The 22204-nt window shown below is 43.7% G+C and overlaps 1 protein-coding gene across 1 annotated transcript in view; it reads left to right on the forward strand.

Annotated features, from left to right (window-relative positions):
• The window catches only part of zgc:158398 (uncharacterized protein LOC568894 homolog), a 35527-nt gene extending 13323 nt beyond the window's left edge, over positions 1–22204 (forward strand). Inside the window, exons 2-7 of the mRNA XM_039772226.1 lie at positions 254–442; positions 1568–1829; positions 8364–8502; positions 15143–15290; positions 16527–16664; positions 21600–22204. Coding sequence (XP_039628160.1) covers positions 290–442; positions 1568–1829; positions 8364–8502; positions 15143–15290; positions 16527–16664; positions 21600–21620 — 861 coding nt within the window. The 5' untranslated portion in view covers positions 254–289 and the 3' untranslated portion in view covers positions 21621–22204. The remainder of the gene's footprint in view (positions 1–253; positions 443–1567; positions 1830–8363; positions 8503–15142; positions 15291–16526; positions 16665–21599) is intronic.

Consider the following 22204-nt stretch of genomic DNA (forward strand, 5'->3'; position numbering starts at 1 on the left):
GACGCCAGGTAAGCAAGGGTTTTGCACACTCATCTCTTCATTTTCTGAACGCTGGCCAAAAATCCTCCGGGACTATGAGACAGCAGTTCTAAATCGTGTAGCCTGCCATTCACAAGGGGTCCATGGTGAGCCATAGGGAAGAGAAATTATTGCTTTATTATAGTTTGCAATATATATATTTTTTTGATTTACCATCTCTCCCTCTTTTTCACACAAAATGAAGGTCTTACCCAATTTCTGTTCCAATTTGCAGGTACCAGTTTGACCCCCTCCAAATACTCACCTTGGGATGGTGCAGCCTCTGCGAAATCTGAGGAGCTTTCTGGAGCACCGGCCTCCATTCGTCATCTTTTTGGTTTGCCTGCTATCCTTGGCGGGCTGCTTCTTCAGCTTCAGCTTCTACATCCAGACTCATGAAGTTCAGAATCCTGATGTCAACCAGGTAATGTCCCAGTATCGCAATGCAGAGGAGTGCCCCATCCCCCACCCCGGTGTGTAGTTGGGGAAATAAGTGGATTATCACTTGTGTGGCCGCACGGGGGCACCGCTGATCCCCAAAATCAAGACACAGCAACACCCCATACGTCACTAGAATAACATCAAAGGCACCTCTTCAAAGACCACTTGCACAAGCAGAATGGATTTACGCAATTCTGCAAAAAGTCAAACAATTCTTCTCTCTACGTCCATGGAGTGTTGCCTGCTGCCTCCCAACTCCGACTCCTTGAATGTGTCATGGGCTTCGAGTTTTTAACCATCATACCATTGCTGTTGTTATCAATGATATAATGCTAATGTTATATTGCTTTGTCTAAGTTACAAATAAAGATATACAAAATATTTATTGTCACTCACATGCGAGTAGGAGGATGTTGTGTGGACCAAGTGAGGGTAATTCCACACCAGGCCAGGGGGTGGTGGGGTGCGCTAAACCTTCTTATGTTGTCTCTACAGACCAGACACGGGAAACCCTGTCTGACTCATCCCTGAAGATGTGACTTCCGGTCCCGATGCCTAAGATGATGTCACTTCCGACTGAGATGTCAGAAGAAGATCACTTTTGGTTCCCACATTACACTTCCGGTCCTGGCACCTAGGATGAGGTCACTTCCCGCTGTAATGTCAGAAGAAGATCACTTTTGGCTCAGGCGCCTAGGATGAAATCACTTCTGCCCCCCACATGTCACTTCCAGTCCCAGCACCTAGGATGACATCACTTCCGGCTGTGACATCAGAAGAAGATCACTTCCGATTCCCACATGTCACATCAGGCCTTGGCATTTAAAGCCGACAGTTTTACAATCTGATTTCAGTTCGCTTTTGGACTCCATCGCAGACACTTCTGTGCTATTTTAAAAGCCATTGCAGCCAGGGACAATACACGGGTGGCCGCCCCAAACCTTTATGAGTGTAACGTGTCGGATCTTTTCACATTTATTAACTTTTATATGCAAAATTTCACAGCACAACATAAGGTCACAAGTTTCCAGTCAGGTGTAAAAAGATGCAAAGTGAGTTGACTGTACACTACCTGGGTTTTTACTAAACACCGCTGTCTCCCTTTCAGGATTGGAACCAGCTATTGAGTACCCTCTCCCAGCTCTGGTTTTGTGTCCCGGCCAACAGAACAGATGAGTTGACGTCGCCTCAAGAAATGAAGCAAACCCACGGGGCATCTCCTCTAATTGGGCAGCATGCCTCTGACCGAGAAGCCAGCACACTGAGGAACTTCTCTTTTGTTGTATCTGTACACTCAGAGAGACCTTCGGAGGACCTGAAGCCATTTAATATCTGGACCACTGTGCAGGGACAGAAGTTGGGCCTTAAAGGTGAGCAGCTACACTGCATGCAGACACGTCACAAATAACTAATCATTTTCTTTTCTTTTTTTAATTGATTGTTCATTATGCAAAAGTAAATATGAGGATTTTCTTCAGTGTAAAAATGAGGTCACAGAAATGGCCGTGTCATTTGCCAGTTAGGACTGGCTGACATGGGAACAACCGCAGTCCTGTGGCAATAGTCAGATTGGGGCTCTGCACCCTTAATCATGTCAAGTACACATCTTGGTGAACTCATTTCAGTTTCCTTCCTCCTCATTAAATGCCGCACTGTTCAGGTCACTTTAACTCTTTGAAGGCTGAATATTTGCTTTCCTGAAAAGCACACAAAGCAATCGTCACACACATAAATCAACATAAAACATCTGTTGCTGTGTGCTGCAGCTGCCAGTTCGCCATCACCTGTGGCTCGAACCGCTCATGAGAAGCACGACGGCTGCCTGCCAGGCTGTCTTGTCATGGCGGGGGTTTTCGGCAGCGTCCGCAGTGTGACGCAATCTGGTTTGTACCTCTTGTCATCGTAAGTGGCGGTCCTCCCATGTGAACAGTGCCGTAGGCACGTCAACTACACGAACATGTTCAGCACCACGATCAGCTGATGCCGGCACCTCACTTTTCATTTTCAGTCTCAATCTCTAGATCACTTGCATCACAATCAGAGTCCGACAAGTCAGAGTCCGACTCAGTGATCCGTCATCCACGGAGTATTTTGCTTTGTGCGTTCTCTTCGAGCGCTCGCCAGATGTCGATGCCTAATTTTGCTGTTGTTTGCTCTTTACTATTCGTTCAAGTCACAATCCAACAAAGCTAATTTTCTGTTCTAGCAAAGAGAGTCAAACTGAAATGTTAACGGTGGGTTTTGTCACTGTTAATAGTTGATTATCATCCCCAACCCTTTCCGTTGACAGACATCAGCCCTGAAAAAGTTAATACGCTTCTACAGACGGTTCAAGAAGAAGAAGAACACCGTAGCTTCACAGAAAAATTAGTCCAAAATGTTGAATATTTTTTTCCCCACTATAGTAAGAAAACCTCACACTGGTTCCATTCCATCTGAACTGGTGCGGTGTGTCCCAATCTGGGATCCTGAGTTGGTTTGTCATGTGGTGGGTGTGGCGATGTGCTGTATCAGCGCCTGCTCCTAACCATGGACATGGACATAGTAATAAGTCAAACAAGATGACACCTTTTATTGGCTAAATATAAAGATTACAATCGGCAAGCTTTTGAGGCAGCTCGGGCCCCTTCTTCAGGCAAAATGTACATATTGATTACATCTTACCTGAAGAAGGGGCCCGAGTTGCCTCGAAAGCTTGCCTATTCTAACCTTTATAATTAGCAAATAAAAGTCATCATCTTGCTTGACTTCTTACTACATCCATATTGGCTAACATGGTACAACACCCTAGTACTGTTATTGAGCATTGACATCTAGCCACTCATCATTTGCGGGGCGAGGGTTTCCGTGTTTCCGGTGTTTAGATTTCTGGGCATTGAGCTGGAGGATGACCTGACCTGGAGCGCCAACACCAAGGAGCTGCTGAAGAAGGCGCAACAGAGACTGAGAATCCTCAGAAAGAACCATCTCCCCAAAAATCTGCTCCTTGCCTTTTATCACTGTTCCATCGATAGTGCGCTCACGTAAGGACAGATTGGAAAGCAGATAGGAAAGCGCTCCACAGGGTCGTCAATTGGTTATACCCTCCCCACTCTGGAACAAATCTACACCTCCCGATGCCGCAAAAAACCAATAGACATTCCACAGGATTCATCACATCCCGGTCATTGCCTCCTCCAGCTTCTGCTATCGGGTAAGATATACAGAGCAATGAAAACCAGGGGCAACCGCCTTAAAAACAGCTTTTATCCAAAAGCAATCATGGCCCTTAACCCAGAATAAAACTGCTTGATATCATCATCTAAATGTGCTATATAGACCTGAAGTCAACAAGTGCAATTTGTATAAATTGTAAAGTACTTTTATTACTATTCGGTTTGTTATTGTTTTCTCTCTTCGTGTCGTTTTAACTCTTATGCCTCACACTGAATCGACTGCATCTTCAATTTCGTTGTTCCTTTGTAAAAGTGACAATGACAATAAAGATCTATCTATCTATCTATCTACAGTATCTCACAAAAGTGAGTACACCCCTCACATTTTTGTAAATATTTTATTCTATCTTTTCATGGGACAACACTGAAGATATGACACTTTGATCCAATGTACAGTAGTCTGTGTACAGTTTGTATCGCAGTGTCAATCTGCTGTCCCCTCAAAATAACTCAACACACAGCCATTAATGTCTAAACCACTGGCAACTGTCCAAATTGTGCCCAGAGTGTCAATATGTTGTGTGGCCGCCCACCATTATTTTCCATAACTGCCTTAACTCCCTTGGGCATGGATTTCACACAAGCTTCACAGGTTGCCACTGGAATCCTCTTCCACTCCTCCATGACGACATGACGGAGCTGCTGGATGTTAGAGACCTTGCGCTCTTCCACCTTCCATTTGAGGATGCCCCACAGATGCTCAATAGGGTTTAGGTCTGGAGACATGCTTGGTCAGTCCAGCACCTTTACCCTCACTGGTCGTCTTGGAGGTGTGTTTGGGGTTGTTATCATGTTCAGTTTCTGAAGGGAGGAGATCACACTCTGCTTCACGATGTCACAGTACATGTTGGCATTCATGGTTCCCACAATGAACTGTAGCTCTCCAGTTCCGGCAGCACTCATGCAGCCCCAAACCATGACACTCCCACCACCATGCTTGACTGTAGGCAAGACACACTTGTCTTTGTACTCCTCACCTGGTTGCCGCCACACATGCTTGACACCATCTGAACCAAATAAGTTTATCTTGGTCTTATCAGACCACAGGACACGGTTCCAGTAATCCATGTCCTTCGTCTGCTTGTCTTCAGCAAATTGTTTGCAGGCTTTCTTGTGCATCATCTTTAGAAGAAGCTTCCTTCTGGGACGACAGCCATGCAGACCAATTTGATGCCGTGTGCAGCGGGCGTATGGTCTGAGCACTGACAGGCTGACTTCTGCAGCAATGCTGGCAGCACTCATATGTCTATTTTCAAATGACAACCTCTGGATATGACGCTGAGCACGTGCACTCAACTTCTTTGGTCAACCATGGCAAGGCCTGTTCTGAGTGGAACCCGTCCCGTTAAACCTGTCACTGTGTGGTCTTGGCCGCCGTGCTGCAGCTCAGTTTCAGGGTGTTGGCACTCTTCTTATCGGCCATCTTTATGGAGAGCAACAATTCTTGTTTTCAGATCCTCAGAGAGTTCTTTGCCTTGAGGTGCCATGTTGAACTTCACATCTATCTATCTGTCTGCTTTCCCCCACTTTAAAAAATATGATGTGCATTGAAAACATGTTGTTGGTGCCTCGAAGGAAGGGCCGGCATCCTTGCCGGGATAAATGAAGGATTCATACCTGGCCAGGAGGCCATAATGAAAGGTGCAGGTGTATGAGGCCACCGGGAGCAGTTCACTCCCCCATACAAACAGGTGGCAGCGTTCCTCAGGGCTGGGTCACTTTAGGACACCTGCAGGGTGGCACGGGAATGGGTGTCCGGAGACGCAGCCCTCTCGGGGGTCTTTGGGATCCGCCAGAATGCCCCGGTTTGTGAATGATCCATATGACTGAGACAGGAAGCAAGAAGCAGTTTAAAAGAAAACCCACCACCGCCCTTGGATGAGTCAGAGTCGGAAGGCAGTGGGCAACATTCAGTCGGAGGATGGGAGGAGGAAGACCTGGTTTGATGTATTGTGATTGTGCATGATCTTTAAGAAGGGTGATTTTGTGATGGTGTCGAAGATGAATAAATATTCCTGTTATTTTATCCTAAAAGTGTGTTGGGTATTGCAGTGTCTGAGGTTTGGGTTCAAGGGGCGACCTCTGGTGGTTACAATGTAAATACCAAAACATCAGTGTAAATGCAGTAGAAAAGCTCTGTCTGCTGTCCACTACTGTACTGATGCAGATTTAATATCCATCTGTCATGTCACATGTTTTGAAACGGTCACCAAAGCACAGCCCAGCATCACAATCAGGTCAGTAGCAGCGTGTTTCATTGCGCCCTTCTCTTTAAATATTTTTTTTTGTCATTTGAGCATAAGAGGGTAGAGTGTCTAAACCACATGATCGACGTGCCGCTTGTGCTACTTGTAGGCTGCCACAGCGCCAGGCTTGGTGACTTCTACATGTCTCCTGACTCGCACATTGACAGTTGCTGCATTGTGAACAGTCCTTATGAGGCTAAAGTCACGTTGATTGCATTCATCTTGTGTTATGGCCCCAGTGGTGACCAAATTCACCAGGCATATCATGGCAGTATTGATCATACAGTGCCCTATACATCAGTTTACCGTCCCTGTCAATGCCTGATGGCCAAATCACAGCATCATTGCTATCACTTGATTCAACTAATTGTTCAGCTTCAGTTTGTTCTAAAACTGGCTTTACACCATGGTGATTTGTTAAAAAGTGCTGCCCCACTCCTGAATATCGATACATTACTTTTGAGTGGCATTTGCCTTTAGAGTGGTCATTTTCCTGAATATCTCTTAGCATTTGGAAATATTCATGATTTCTTTTGCAGCATGATGTCATTTCATTCCCTTGATGGCAGAAGAATGCAGCCCCCCACAGTTATTCTGACTTAACACTGTGAAGCGGATTGCTAGACATCACACCAAGTCTGACTCGGGAATAGCCGTATTTGCATAGAATGTAATGCCAAGGAGGTTAATAAACAGCTGTGCCACATTTACTCATTGGTCCCTTTTGGTTATTTGGACATAATTCTGTAAAGCGGATCATCACACATCACCCCGAGTCTGACTCGGGGGAATAGCTGTTGTCATGCTTATGTGGCAGAGGACCTCTACCCAAGCTCAGTTGAGGTATGTAATTGCCCACCAAGAAGGGAAAGGGCGTCTCTGCTGACACTGTCATCTCCTTTTCTCCTCACAGTGCATAGAAGCCGTCCAGTTGAAAGCATTTAGCCCTGCCACCATAAAATCCCAGGGCATCTTAGAAGGAAGCGTCATTTTTGGCCTGAGCAACATGAAATGGAGCTCTGCTGAAACTTGACGGAACCTCCGCTCTGGTCTCTTTTTGAATTCCTGCAAGAGGGACACGCGTCCATGAGTGCCAATTTCATTTCTTTTTTTTATTTACTTTGTGTCTTTGGACAAAGAAAATGGATGACTTAGCTCCCCAGAATTTCCGGCTGCAGTCCTGAACTGTCATTACTGCACCCAGCCACACCGTAGTTACATAGAATTTGAAGCCTGAGTCACACTTGGGGTTCATGCCAACATACAGCTTTACCACATTTACTAATTGGTCTGTTTTAGTTATTCGGGCTTCACACGGTAAAGCAGATTGTCACACATCGCCCTGAGTCTGACTCGGGAATAACCACATTTACATAGAATTCTAAGCCCTAGTCACGCTTGGGGATCATGCCAAGGAGGTTAACATATAAATGTGGTAAAGCTATTAATTGGTCTGTTTTAGTTATTCAGGTGTTACACGGTAAAGCAGATTGTCACACATAACCCCGAGTCTGACTCGGGAATAACCACATTTACATAGAATTCTGAGTCACACTTGGGGTTCACACCAAGGAGGTTAACATACAGCTTTACCACATTTACTATTTGGGTTTTTTTTGGGAACAAGATGGGTACTGTGGAAGCTCAGCCCCGGAACACAGACAGGCACACACCGATGGTTCCAAAAAGCACAAGTTTATTTACAAAATGTCCACACAACACACAGTGCCCCTGCACCAAACACCCTCTTCACGGGCCCTCCAATGGTCCTGCACTGCCTCCACACCTCTCCACCGATCTCTGTCCTCTTCCTACTGACTCCAGCTATCGACTAGAGGGAGGCAACCCCTTTTATTCTCACCCGGACGTACTCCAGGTGCTCTCTGATTGACTTCCTCCAGCAGGAAGTGCTGCATGAATATCCGGAAACCCTCCGGGTGTCCCCGGTATTCCTTCCGCCAGCTCCTCCGGGTGTGGCAGAAGTGATGACCTTCGAGGCCGCACAATTGTCCGGGCGCCCCCGGTGGTGTCTACGGGCCCTTGTAGGGTTGAGCTTCTATGCTCAAACCCCGTGGCCCACATACCAGGTGGGGCAGCTGCCCTCTCGTGGTCCTGGGATGGCACAGTCCCTCTCCTGGTCCGTCCAGGCATGGCGACTGGGCACAACCCCCAGACGACCACCACAGTACATAACATAGAAAGTGTTGGGGTATTAAGTCAGTGGGGATCGTTAACCCAAACCAAAAAACACGGAAAACAGCAACAAAAGATAAGACTGTTGGCCCAAGGCAGATATGATGGGATTATTATTCACTATTTTAATGCTGGAAATAATTCCAATTACAGTATGTACTGTATGTCATCATTTTAAAGCACTGTGTTTTGTTTGGTTTTTATGTCTTGCAAGTTGTCAGATTTCACTGAACTTGTTCCTCCTTCACAGGTTTGGCTGCCACGACCTCTCTGAATCTGACGATCGCATTTCCCTGGTGGCCGGTGCCAGACAGAAACGCCTCAAATGGCAGTGAGGCACATGCGTGTGTCACTATTATGGCTCCCTCGAGCATCCTGCCCAAAATCAAGTGAGTTGTCCGGGGTTTTGAAGCTGGGATGCCGCAGAAAGGCACGTTTTTGCACATCAAGTGTTCGCAAATGCCGGCAAGTTGAAATTCAAGTCAAAGTTGGGATGAATATTTTATTTACAATGGAAAAACTGCCAACATGCGAATTTAAGGAAAATGCAGAAATCAAAGGGAAGAACAATAGAAAGTTCTCAAACTGCAAATGCAGCAGTGGGCAGAATTGTTAGCACTTGGCACTAGAGAGTGAGGGTCTTGATTCTGGCCAAGGCACCAAATGAATGTTGACACGAGGTTACCTCTCGTATCCCAAAACCCGAACGTGAAAGCGTTTGACGGTGGACCATATAATGGATGGGGTACCCCAGCCACAGCTGGCTGCTGCTATGTGCCCACTACTGCTTGGGACAGGCTCCACACCACCTCCACCCCCAGAACTGCCATAGGTTTGACAATCAAGAGGCGCAACTTTAAAATAACCTTCAAAAATTGACACGCAACGCTGTTTGGACTTGGTCATTATTGGGTTTATTCTATGTCCCAATGTTATCTATAATTCTCAAAATTCAGGTCCTTTAATTTTATATGGCAGTCTTTTTAGATTAGACAAACTATCTCTGTCGATATTAACTGAATAATATGGATTAATTACAATTACTGGTGATAATCTGTATTGTACAGCAGCCATACCACATAATAATAATAATAATAATAATTCTTTACATTTACTGTATATACTCGTGTATAAGTCAGGGCTTGATTTTACCATATAATTTCTGGTACTGAACTCCTGCAGATTGGGACTAAAGTGCAACTTCATAAAATGAGCTCCTTCGCAGTCCATCTTGGCGGTGAACTCATCAGGCCTGCCTCTGCTGCAAAGAATCTTGGGGTCATGTTTGATTCCTCCCTTTCTTATTCCGCCCACATAAATCACATTAAGAAACTTTCTTATTTTCACCTCTGTCACATATCCCGTGTTCGCTCCTTCCTCTCCTTTTCTAACGCTAAAAAACTTGTCCCTGCTTTTATCACATCCCACATCAATTATTGTAACTCGCTGCTGGCAGGTGCCCCTTCTAATCTTCTGTCACAGCTCCAGCTTATTCAAAACTTGGCTGCAAGAGTCGTCACTCGAACCAGCAGCAGCGAGCACATCGCACCCATCCTGCTTCACCTTCACTGGCTCCCCGTGTCTTACACAATCGAATATAAAATCCTACTAATAACCTACAAAGCCTTAAACGACCTCGCGCCAAACTACATCAGTGACCTTCTCCATCACGATGTGCCTGCCCGCCCACTAAGGTCCTCTGATTCTGGTAATCTTGTTGTGCCCCACACTAACCTACACTCCATGGGTGACAGGGCCTTCAGCTGTATAGCGAGTGTCCAGACTCTGGAATGACCTACCGAAATTAATCAGGTCAGCTGACTCCATGAATTCTTTTAAAACTCATCTGTTCAGGAAGGCTTTTAGCTCTAATTGACTTTATTACCCTTCTCTCAGTTTACCTCCATGTCAAGATGTCATATAACCTGTGTGTGTGTGTGTGTGCGCTGGACCATCAATTGTGTCTGTTAGGCTTTTTTTCTCTGAATTTACTGTCTTAACCTTCTTTATTTATTTATTTGGTTTGTACAATGCTATATACTATATATCCTGCCGTTCTTTCTTATATTCTGTAAGTGCCTTGAGCATGGGAAAGGCGCTACATAAATAAAATGTATTATTATTATTATCTATATATATAATTCACTAAGCAGCCGACCATGGCACGCAAGACAGAGACGATGGGATACGCACGACAGAGCCCCGCCCGCCAATTCTAACCCTCCTCCCGCATCATGTGATATGCACAACAGAGCCCCGTCCACCAAGTCTAACCCTCCTACCACGTCCAGCCTCGCAAACTGTTTTACACGCTGCATACAGCGATTCCCATCTGCGACAAACATGCTTCTTCTTAGATGGTCCTGCAGGAACAGGGAAAACCTTTGTCTACAAAAACCTGATTCATACCATACTAAGAGTACAATAATCCCTCCTCGATTGCGGGGGTTGCGTTCCAGAACCCCCCGCGATAGACGAAAATCCGTGAAGTAGAAACCATATGTTTGTGTAGTTATTTTTATATATTTTAAGCCCTTATAAACTCTCCCACACTGTTAACATTATTAGAGCCCTCTAGACATGAAATAACACCCTTTAGTCAAAAGTTTAAACTGTCCTCTATGACAAGACAGAGATGACAGTTCTTTCTCACAATTAAAAGAATGCAAATAGATCTTCTTCTCTTCAGGAGCAGAGAATTTCAGAGAGAGAGAGAGAGAGCTCGCAAAGAAAAGCAAACAATCAAAAAATCAATACTTGTGCTTTTAAGTTTGCCGCAGCATTTTTAGAGGAGCGTTAGTATCTTCTAAGCAAACAGCCTCTGTGCAAACAGCACCTCTGCTCACATCTCCTCCGTCAGGCGCAGAGAATGTCAGAGAGGGCGAGATAGAGACAGAGACAAGCAAACAATTAAGCTCCGCGCGGGATGCATATCTTATAGCATTGAGGAGTTTTAGTTAATATGTAATACATGCTCTGATTGGGTAGCTTCTAAGCCATCCGCCAATAGCGTCCCTTGTATGAAATCAACAGGGCAAACAAACTGAGGAAGCGTGTAGCATAAATTAAAAGACACAGTGTCTGCAGAAATCCACGAACCAGCGAAAAATCTATGATATATATTTAGATGTGCTTACATTTAAAATCCGCGATAGAGTGAAACCGCGAAAGTCAAAGCGCGATATAGCAAGGGATTACTGTATAGTGTTTTTGTTGGTTTGCCCGCCTGCCCGTCTTCCTGATTGTTACCAGCATTCACTGCAATGTACTGGTGTGTAAACCTATCGCAGCTGCTACCTCACAAACTGTCCTTATTCCCCGGATTTCCCTGACCCCATCAGATTCAAATTTGCCTTTTACTTTAACACGCAGACAATTTCCAGTTAGATTGGCCTTTGCAATGACAATTAATAAGGCACAGGGACAAACTTTCAAAAAGATATGTCTGTATCTGCCAAAACCAGTTTTCAGTCACGGACAATTTTATGTTGCTCTCTCCAGAGTTCCATCTTTTCATTCACTCACAGTCGTATCCTCAAACCCACCCCATTTGGACAACTGTGTCTTTCAGGAAGTGTTCACCCATCAATAAATAATTATGTGGCGTACTACGCCGCGGGTTGGCTAGTTATTTTATAATGTCGGTCATATAAGTTGAATGCTGAAAACTCACGCTATTGGTCCAAGAGATTCTGATATGCTAACGCCCGGTTTACAGAAATTTCACACCTGGTAATTTTCACCTACCCTCCCCACACCAGAAAACCACTTCTGGCTACTCGCCAGTAAATGAAGATTGTTAAAAGTGGGAAAAAATAAGCATGCGACCAGGGAGCAGTTCGTCTTGAGAATCGTACATCAAAAATTGTTATGCACTGCCATTGACAACAATTTCTTGACAATTTTGTGGAATTACTAAGTCTTGAACACTGTTTGGCAAAGCAGGAGCACCGTTGTGGTTTTGAACATAACGAATGGTTCGTTTCAGCGAGTCTTTTCTAGGAAGCAATGGCGTGACATTGTCATGTGCCTCTGCACCAACAGATGCAACAATTTGTTGTGGTCGTTCATTTGTGGTTGTTTGCTGGATTTGATCAACCAATCACAATGCTTCTGGTCTTGCAGCTTGAGCTCCATGATTATACTTAGTTAACACTTTTACAACTGTGCCTTCCAAATCGACTGTCCAAACATGTCCTTTGTAGATGGAACGTTTTTTACAGACCTAGATTCCATGTTGTTTATCGACTGTTTTCTTTGAAAACACATAATGTGGTTATCATCATCTATCAATTTTCTTTTGTCTCTAATTGACGGAATTCTTTCTGCTATAGTGAAATTTTATAAAGTTGATTTTAGGTGTAGTCACGATGCAAAGTCAGTGAGAAAGTAACACACGATGCGGTGAGTGGTGACGCAACACTTTTGATATTGTGCTGTCTGCGAGGTGTTGGTGGTTCTTCAACACAGCCACACACCACCCATAATCATGCGACGAAAACCGTAAATGCATGTCTCGAAACGGCCGTAGTACTGGCAAAAGAAAACGTGCGAAATCTAATACAATCGTACAATACGATATCACATAACACGGAGTAAATTTGAAATACAATACTCACCTTTTATGTAGGCAATCACGCATTGTATTTTCAGTGGAAAACGTTGATCTGTCTGATCAGTCGTAGAAGAACACTACCTGAGGGAACTGTTTTTATTTTCAAAGTTGGGTAAGGTTTATTACACTAATAATTGCAATTATAGATATGTCCATAAATACTGGGGCAAAATATAATGGTGGCGAAATGTTTGGGGTGAAAATTACGGGGGCAAAATGTGAGGGGCAAATTATCCGGACACCGTTCACTCCCACCTGAGAGAGTAACCACAGAGCACACGGCCTTTGTTTTCTATGTATCGTGCCTATGTGACCATACAGTGATACCCGCACTATTCCGAAGCGACGTATGCACTGTTTTGTGTTTTTTACATCTCACACCCTCACACACCTTTATCATAAGAGTGTGCCTTATCTACGATGGATTGTCTGATCAGAAGAAAATATGAATCTGGTTTTAAATTAAATGTTGTTGAAGTAGAGAAAGAAATTGGTAACTGTGCTGCTGCAACAAAATTCAATGCGTCTGAGAAACTGGTGTGAGATTTGGAGGAGGCAAAAAGATGTAAAATAAAAAAAAATTAAATGTCGCATTTTTGAACAGGTGTATAAGTTGGGGTCTGATTTTATGATCGATTTTTCAGGTTTCAAGACCTGACTTATATGCGAGTATATACGGTATTTAGTGCTTTTCTCACTACTCGGAGCACTCTCTACGCAGGGAGGGCCTGGGAAGAGGAGGTCATCCACCTGAAGCTAAGTATGTTTGGGCCCAGCCCAAGTTTCAAGTATACTTGACAAGTCAACCTCCTCCCACAGGAACACAGCAGTTGGATCTGCTGGTCTGCTCCCTCAGAGTCCTGGGTTCAAATACTGGCTCTGACACTTTCTGTACATCTCTACGTAATTGGCAGCCATTTCACCTGAGCTTCAGAACAGGTCATCCGCATATTCAGGCCCAGCTATTACTTGAATGGGAGAACACCTAGGAAAAGCTTGGGTTGCTGCTGGAAGAGGTGTTGGCGAAGACAGCGGGGGTCGCTTACCTTGTGGTCTGTGGGTAGATCCCAATGCCGCCAGCGCAGTGACGGGGACACACAAATGGTGCTGTCCTTTCTGATGAGACGTAAAACCGAGGGCCTGACTCTCTCTGGTCGTTAAAGTTCCCTGGGTGTCCTTTGTAAAGTTTAGGGTGCATCCTGATGTCCAGGCTAAACGGCATGGTCATTCTGGCCCCCTCATCCTCCCCTGTTTCTAATTGGCTAATTATCTCTCTCCCCTTCACCAGCTGATAGTTAATGTGCGGTGAGCATACTGGAGTTAAAATGGCTGCCATAGCATCAATCAGGTGGGTGCTACACATTAGTGGTGGTTGAAGTGGCCCCCCACTCATGATCATAAAGCGCTTTGAATAGTGAGAAAAGCGCTATATAAATTTAAAGAATTATTATTATTATGGTACACTTCGGCATGGGTTTGCTCTCTATGTTAGCTTTAAGTATTCATGGGAAGTTGAGCTGTTATGGGCAAGTAGCTACAGTGTTGCTCTTTAAGATAAAAGATTGGTCACTAGGTGGTCAAGCCAATGCCCTTACTGTGTGTGTATTGTAGGGGGGCAGGGGATGATACAAGGTGAGACCAACAATAGTTGGGGTGCCAACTGGGCAAAACCCCAATTGAATCTGATGGCACTAAATAAACTACAGTAGATCCTTTTATGAAAAATAAGCCCTCACCAGTACTGCAAATGGCAGCAAGTAAGTTGATGATTGTTTCTAAGTGCCTGTGTGAACCTCCCTGTGGCTAGTCAGGTCTAACTTGAGACGTCAATTCCTGGGAGCATCTCCCCTTTATGACCGCCACCAGCGAACACACAAAGCAGGTCACATGTGACGCAGTGGTAGTGCTGCTGCTTTGCAGTAAGGAGATTGTGGGTTCACTTCCCGGGTCCTCCCTGTGTGGAGGGCGCTTTCAGTAGTGAGAAAAGCACTATATAAATGTAATTATAGCTACTGAGCCAGAAAAGGTGGGGCTTCTTTACCCTCAAGGGCCGGGGAAAACGGAGATGACACTGTTAGTGACAGCCCCTTGCCTAGGGTTGTACCACATACCTTGGGATCCTGGGAGCATCTCCCATTTATAGCTACCGAGCCAGACGAGAGCGTTAGTGACAGATCCCGCCCTCATCCTGGGGTGATACCACATACCTTAGGTGGCTCCTTCGGATGAGATGTAAACCCGAGGTCCTGACTCTCTTATGTGTGGCGCTGTGGTTTTTTCAAAGGTGTTTTTAATGAATTTCATAATAAATATGAAAAAGTTTGTTTTTTAAAAATAATAAAATGTATGTATTGCTCATTGACACTGTTCGCTTCGGCATACAAAACCAAAAGTTATCCTCTGCTGCTTTTCAGCTCTCCTCCCAAGTGTCACAAGCACCCAACCAGTGACCTCAGGTATGTGGTGCCTTCTTCAGAAGATATTGACCAGGCCGATCCTGAACTGGCATGTCATCAGTTCACCCACCACCCTGACCCGGCACTTACAGTCATGCTGTCAAAGGTAAGGCCGTTATTGCTGACATTGTTTTCAATAGCCACGCCATGTAACAGCCACCTGTTGTGGGGCCTGTGCTTTATCATATAGTCCCTTTCACTCTATCTATCTATTATATAGTGCCTTTCATATCTATCTATCTAATAGTGCCTTTCATATCTGTCTCTCTATTGATCATACACTGGCTATCTATCATATAGTGCCTTTCCTATCTATCTATTATATAGTGCCTTTCACATCTATCTATTTAGTGCCTTTCATATCTCTCTATCTCTCTATCTATTTAGTGCCTTTCATTTCTATCTATCTATCATATCTGTGCCCTTCACATCTATCTATCTATCTATCTATCTATCTATCTATCTATCTATCTATCTATCTATCTATCTATCTATCTATCTATCTATCTATCTATCTATCTATCTATCTATCCATCTAGGTAATAAAGTTCAAGTACTATAAACGCAGAAGATGTTCTTTGTTTCATCAGAGAACTTATCTTACTCTTCACACAACACTCAGTTCACCTCATTACAGCAAAATTCAGCTAGAAGATAAAATAAAAAATTAAACTGAAGAGTTCTCCCTTCAGTGGTCATGTTCCGCATTTCAAGGACACGACTGGCTGGTTCCTCACTGCTTCTCGTAAACACTTGGTGTGAAGGAGTTCTTCTCGTGGTTTACACCTTGGATGTGCGTGCCATTGATGCCCAACAGTTCTGTTCAGTGTGTGTGATTATCTGTTTCTCTTCAAGAATTCTGCGAGAACAACTTTAAAATGGACACAGTCATAGGTGGACCTAATCCAAGTCCTATAAAATCCCATAAACACTAACAATGCGCACCGCTTCTAGTCTGGTGACCGAAGCGTCAATAAAGAATTCTGAAACGATGTTCCACTCATCCACATGCAGCGATTTGTATTTACTATGACGTTTTCTTCTCCTATGGTCTATACAGAAACCCTGCATTATTTTAATAAACACTATTATGACCAAGGTTGCCACCCACAGAGTGCAATAGTTACCAACAGTAAATAAAAGGTCCCAGGGTGTGACTCGTCATGAGGTGAGCCATCAAGAGATGCTCCTTCAATACTTAATAAGAGGCCTGGTTCATTTATGACATACTATCACTTCAGAGTCACTTTTGGACATGGTAGTTCCGAGGGTGGTCACTTTTGTCTTATGTTGTTTCTAGTTTATAATGTTCTGTAATTTTCGTTCTACTTTTTTGTTGCAGAATGAAAAGACCCTTGCAGTACAACATCTGATAGTCGTCAGCACTTACCTTCTCTTCCTGTGTACATTTGTTTGCATTTTGGCTTCTTCTTACAGTAAAAAGCACAAGAACCTTAGCAGCGGAGCAGACAAACAGAAGGTAAAGAGAACATCGACTGTGAGCAATGATGGCACAAATGTCCGTAGTTACTTTTACTGACCCCACTTTAACTGTTGGCATGTTGATGACACACAAAACAAGGTTGAGTTAAATCATTAAATTACAGAAGCAGCAATGGATAAATCTAAATATTTCATTTCTGTAACCTACTAAGGGTGCACAGGGTCCTTCACCGAGTTTTCAAGTAATTGGATCAGAAGATTGCGTTCCCTTCCATTCATTTACTTTCATTGTCACAAGGTAGTATCCTCCAGTTCTTTTAAAAAGAAGTGAAATGCAGGAGTTCACCCAGAATGGGATGAGAGTCCACAACAACCACACGCAGAGTACTGGAGCAGATACGGTCATTAATAAAACAGGACAGCAGGAAAACTTGGAGGGCAATCAGAGCAGCACACAATGGGCATCAGTGCCAGCTAGTAAGCATGAAATCAGGGAGATGCCACCAGTCCCGCTCTTGGCACCTTATCTTTATCCCAGTACGTTATGAAAAAGTGAACATTGTTAAAGGTGTCGAGCGTGTGATGTTAAGTCAAACAATTCAGTCGCCCCTAGCTGCAGAGCTCCACTCCATTAAGGAGGTTGTTATTGCACACTATTAGAGGTGAGGAGTGTGGGCTGATAGAGCGTGTTGCTGCACCCACCACACAACGAACCACATAATAGTAGTGATTCTTTACATTTATGAAGTGCTTTTCATAGTGAACGGGAAGCCACTGCAATCACCACTAATAGGTAGCATCCACCTGGAGACATGTTTGCACCAGTATGTTCACCACACATTAGCTGGCAGGTGGTGAAGTGGTGAGAGAGAGAGACAATTAGAGACAGGGGATGATTAGGGGGCCAGAATGACTAGGCTGTCGGGGGTAATTTAGCCTGGACATCAAGATACACCCTACTCTTTACGAAAGATCTTTTATGACCCCAGAGAGTCGGGGCCTCGGTTTTATGTCTCATTTGAAGGATGGCACCATTCTATCAACACAACATCTCTCTCTTGTGTGTGTCTATATATATATATATATATATATATATATATATATATATATATATATATATATTAATATATACAGTGTATATACAGTATATATATATATATATATATATATACAAAGCAAAAAAGAAACGTCCTCTGACTTTCAACTGTTTTACTTTCAGTAAACTTAATGTGTAAATATTTGTATGAACACTAAAAGAGTCAACACCATAAGACATAAACTAAAAATGTTTCACAATGTGTCCCTGAATGAAGGGAGGCTCAAAATCAAAAGTACCAGTCAGTATCTGGTGTGGCCACCAGCTGCTTGAAGTACTGCAGTGCATCTCCTCCTCATGGACTGGACCAGATTTGTCACTTCTTGCTGTGAGATGTTACCCCACTCTTCCACCAAGACACCTGCAAGTTTCTGGACATTTCTGGGGGGAATGGCCCTAGCCATCGATCCAAATCGATCCCACTCCAGGGTACAGGCCTCGGTGTAACGCTCATTCCTTCGACGATAAACACAAATCCGTCCATTAAAAGTGAAGAGCACTTTTTGCCACTCCTGTCTGGTCCAGCGAAGGTGGGTTTGTGCCCATAGGCGGCGTTGTTGCTGGTGATGTCTGGTAAGGACCTGCCTTACAACAGGCCTACAAGCCCTCAGTCCAGCCTCTCTCGGCCTATTGCGGACAGTCTGAGCACTGATGGAGGGATTGTGTGTTCCTAGTGTGACTCGGGCAGTTGTTGTGGCCATCCTGTACCTGTCACGCAGGTGTGATATTCGGATGTACCGATCCTGTGCAGGTGTTGTTACACGTGGTCTTCCACTGCGAGGATGATCAGCTGTCCTTCCTGTCTCCCTGTAGCGCTGTCTTAGGCGTCTCACAGTGCGGACATGGCAATTTATTGCCCTAGCTAGCCACATCAGCAGTCCTCATGCCTCCCTGCAGCATGCCTAATGCACGTTCACGCAGATGAGCAGGGACCCAGGGCATCTTTCTTTGGGTGTTTTTCACAGTCGGTAGACAAGTCTCTTTAGTGTTCTGCGTTTTTAGAACTGTGACCTTAAATGCCTACTTTCTGTAAGCTGTTAAGGTCTTAACGACCATTCCACAGGTGCATGTTAATTAATTGATTATGGTTGAACATGCATGGAAAACATTGTTTAAACCCTTTACAATGAAGATCTGTAAAGTTATTTGGATTTTTAAAACATTATTGTTGAAATACACAGTCCTGGAAAAAGGGACGTTTCTTTTTTTGCTGAGTATATATATAAAATTGAATGTCTGTATGTCTCTGCTTTTCACGAGAGAACTACTTCACCGATTTAGATTGAGTTTATTTCTATAATTTGTTTGAACATTCCAGTAGATTTTGCGACTTCTCTCATCATGCAAAGTATTATAGTTCTCTTGTGGTACTGATTTACTTGCGCGAATCCAAGAGAAAGGCTGCGGGCCAAGGGGAGGGGGAACCACAGGAGTAGGGAGCCGGGGAGGCTCTGTTTGAGTCGCTCAACCTCTCACCACGTGTTGCCTCCTCAGAGATGGTGATACCTGTTTGTTCAGCAGACATTATCATCTACAGATTGTTAAGGAGTAACGTTTCACATTTTTGAATGATCACAACTACGTGTGTTTTAGAGGGTAGCTGCTGATTGGCAGAGATATCACGGCTACGTGCTTTGCTCCCCACGAGGGGAACACTCTCCCATCAGACCTGAACACAATCAGATATAGTGGCGACGTTTGATGTTGGAGAATACATACCCAACTTCCGCTTCCAACTTTTGACATTTTTGGCAAAGAGTTCACAGCTACATTCTCACCCCCGATAGCAAAACCAAAACTGATATTGAAAGCTATCAATATAAATTCTTTTCAATACAAATCATTACATTTTAAAAAAAAAAAAATATGTTTAAAGTTTGTCCTGTTTCACTACCATGCAGGCACAGCCACGGGGGACAGCTACTTTATTTATAAAGGACATTTTCACATAGCATTGTAGCTCAAAGTGCTTTATAAGATGACAACAAGAAAGCTACAAGAAAAAGAAAAACAATGAAGATGTGGCAATAAGCATTAAAGAATAAGTAACAAAACAAGGTGATGTCCCCATCACTGCTCTGTCACTGGGATCCCCATTCAGACCACAGGCTAAGCACCCCCTGCTGGTCTCACCAACCCAAGCTTTTCCTAGAGAGTCTCCCATCCAAGTTCTGACCGGGCCCAAACATGCTTAGCTTCAGGTGGTTGACCTTTTCTGAAGAGTACGAGGTATGGCTGCTGGGTATATCATGATGTGTTAGTGATAGGATTAGGGGTGGGAGTTGAGTTGTCAAGTGAACAACCAAGTGACAAAAACCTGCAATCCAATTGGCAGTCTGGTAGAGCTACTGAGCTGCGGAGGTGTGCAGCTGGACCCATCACACTTCAGGTCTATTGCTGTAGATACTCGGAGAGGGAATGTTTTCAATATTTATTTCTCAAACGAGCCTTCCACTAACCACACAGACTGCTTTACAGATTTTGGGGAGCAGTTTTGATGCAAGCTTTACAGGACTATTTTGTTGTTATTCTCACTCTTTGTTTACGTTCTTATTGGTTTGCATTCATAAATTACACCTCACTCTTCCAATTTTTTATTAACTTGTACAAAACCTTGCTGCTCAAACTTCATTTGAGCCTCACAACCCCAGAAAACCTGTGGTGTATATTTTTGATTTTCTTTGATGCCTCCTGTCAGTCTGCCATTTTCACAGGTAAGGGTTCTCAAGTTAACTTTCACTTGCCTGGTACTGCCCAACATCCCGTCAAACATCTGCACAAACTGATGTTACATTGTTTTTTTTTTATACACTGCTTGGGTCTGTTTAGTGTGAGGTACAATTGTCATGCCATTTTCAAACCCACTTAATCCAGACCAGGGTCATGAAGGGCACTGGTGCCTATCTCAGCTAGCATAGGGCACAAGGCAGGAGAAAATCTGGACAGGGCGCCAGTCCATTGCAGAGAGCTAAAATTGTGTATTATAAAAACAACAATACACCAGAAAGGGAGAAAAAAGAAACACAAACTTAATTTTAGTGAAAATAAAATGCTTTTTATTGATAACACAACATTTCTGAACAGTACATCTTACATAAATTCCAACACAGCAGGTAACTGGAGTTTCGGCACGTTAAGCAGCAGCAGACACTCGAGACAACTCCTTCCAAGCCTGGTGTGATCTTTCAGCTCTACAGTTGCCATTTTGGGTTTGTTTTGTTCTTGACGTATTGTTCATTTAACAATGGAAGAGGCTAAAAAGATTCCAAATCTAGAAGCTAAACTACACTAACAAGAATTGCCCTCAAGACGATCAAAGTCCCAGGGTGTACCTTTTACTTCATTTGAAAACTCCTGCCATTTTGGAAGCAGCCACCGGCTGTGAATTAATAGCATTTAAACTACACTGTGGAATTTATGGCATTGTGACCCCCTCAGACACGTCACATTTGACCTCGTTTTTTTTTGTACTAAAGTGAAATACTGGTGACTGCAAATATTTCTAGGAAAAATCATGTGAAGCACTTAGCAGCCCCCAGCTCACAGGAAGGTCACATATCGGATGCTGTATGGTGGTCTGGACCATTGTTTCCCATCTTTTTCAGGCTTTGTTCCATCTCTTTTGTTACCGAAGAGGTACCGGTGACAATGGGAAAGGCAAACTAGTTGGTAGAACCCTTTAGCCGTCAGCATGTAGCAGGTGTCAAAATGTCCATGAGAGTCAGAAGGGGTTCTGTCCGATCTGCAGATCTGTTTACCCATTTGACTAATAACAAAATGCCCATAAAATGTCTTTGTCCACACCGTTTACTTAATTAATAGCTACTTACGTAAAGGTAGGTAATGTCAGCTAATGATTTTCTTTTTCTTTTTCAGGAGTCTCTTATTGGATCTTAATTTTATTGTTCTTCTGGGTTGTGGGTTGCCCCTGGTGGATGCTCATCTTCTTTTTGAGACGCGTTTGAGATGGTACATCCAAAATATAAGACCGCTGTTGACTTTTGTGTTGCCATCATGATGACATCAATTCCAGTTGAAAGACTGTAGAAGAATTAGGGTAGACTTACTTGAAGAATGTTGGCTTTTTACCGGTGGGACTGATTGCTTCTGCACTCATGTGATAACGCTGCCAATAGGACCGCCAGCTATTTCATTGCTAACTTGGGACCTGGGTGACTGTCCTTCAGGGTGCTCTGAGTGAAGGCATTCTGGATACCAAAATCTCAAGTGTCAGAAACATGACAGAGTTGGCCCAAACCAATTTCATGTTCTGGGTATTTTGTTGTTTTTTTTTTGTTTGTTTTAAACTGGGTGATATCTTAAAGGTACTGGTTTCAATGCAGATGAAATATCTTCTCAGTTTGGTTCTTGGTTTTTATTTGCTGGACTTGCACAGATGTCATCTCTCTTTGTTGACTCAAAGGTTAGTTGGTGAAAGTAAAAGAGTAAAGCAATAAATGATGCAATGTTTTATTATTAAA

This window comes from Polypterus senegalus, chromosome 12, assembly GCF_016835505.1.
Source record: "Polypterus senegalus isolate Bchr_013 chromosome 12, ASM1683550v1, whole genome shotgun sequence".
Lineage (NCBI taxonomy): Eukaryota > Metazoa > Chordata > Cladistia > Polypteriformes > Polypteridae > Polypterus > Polypterus senegalus.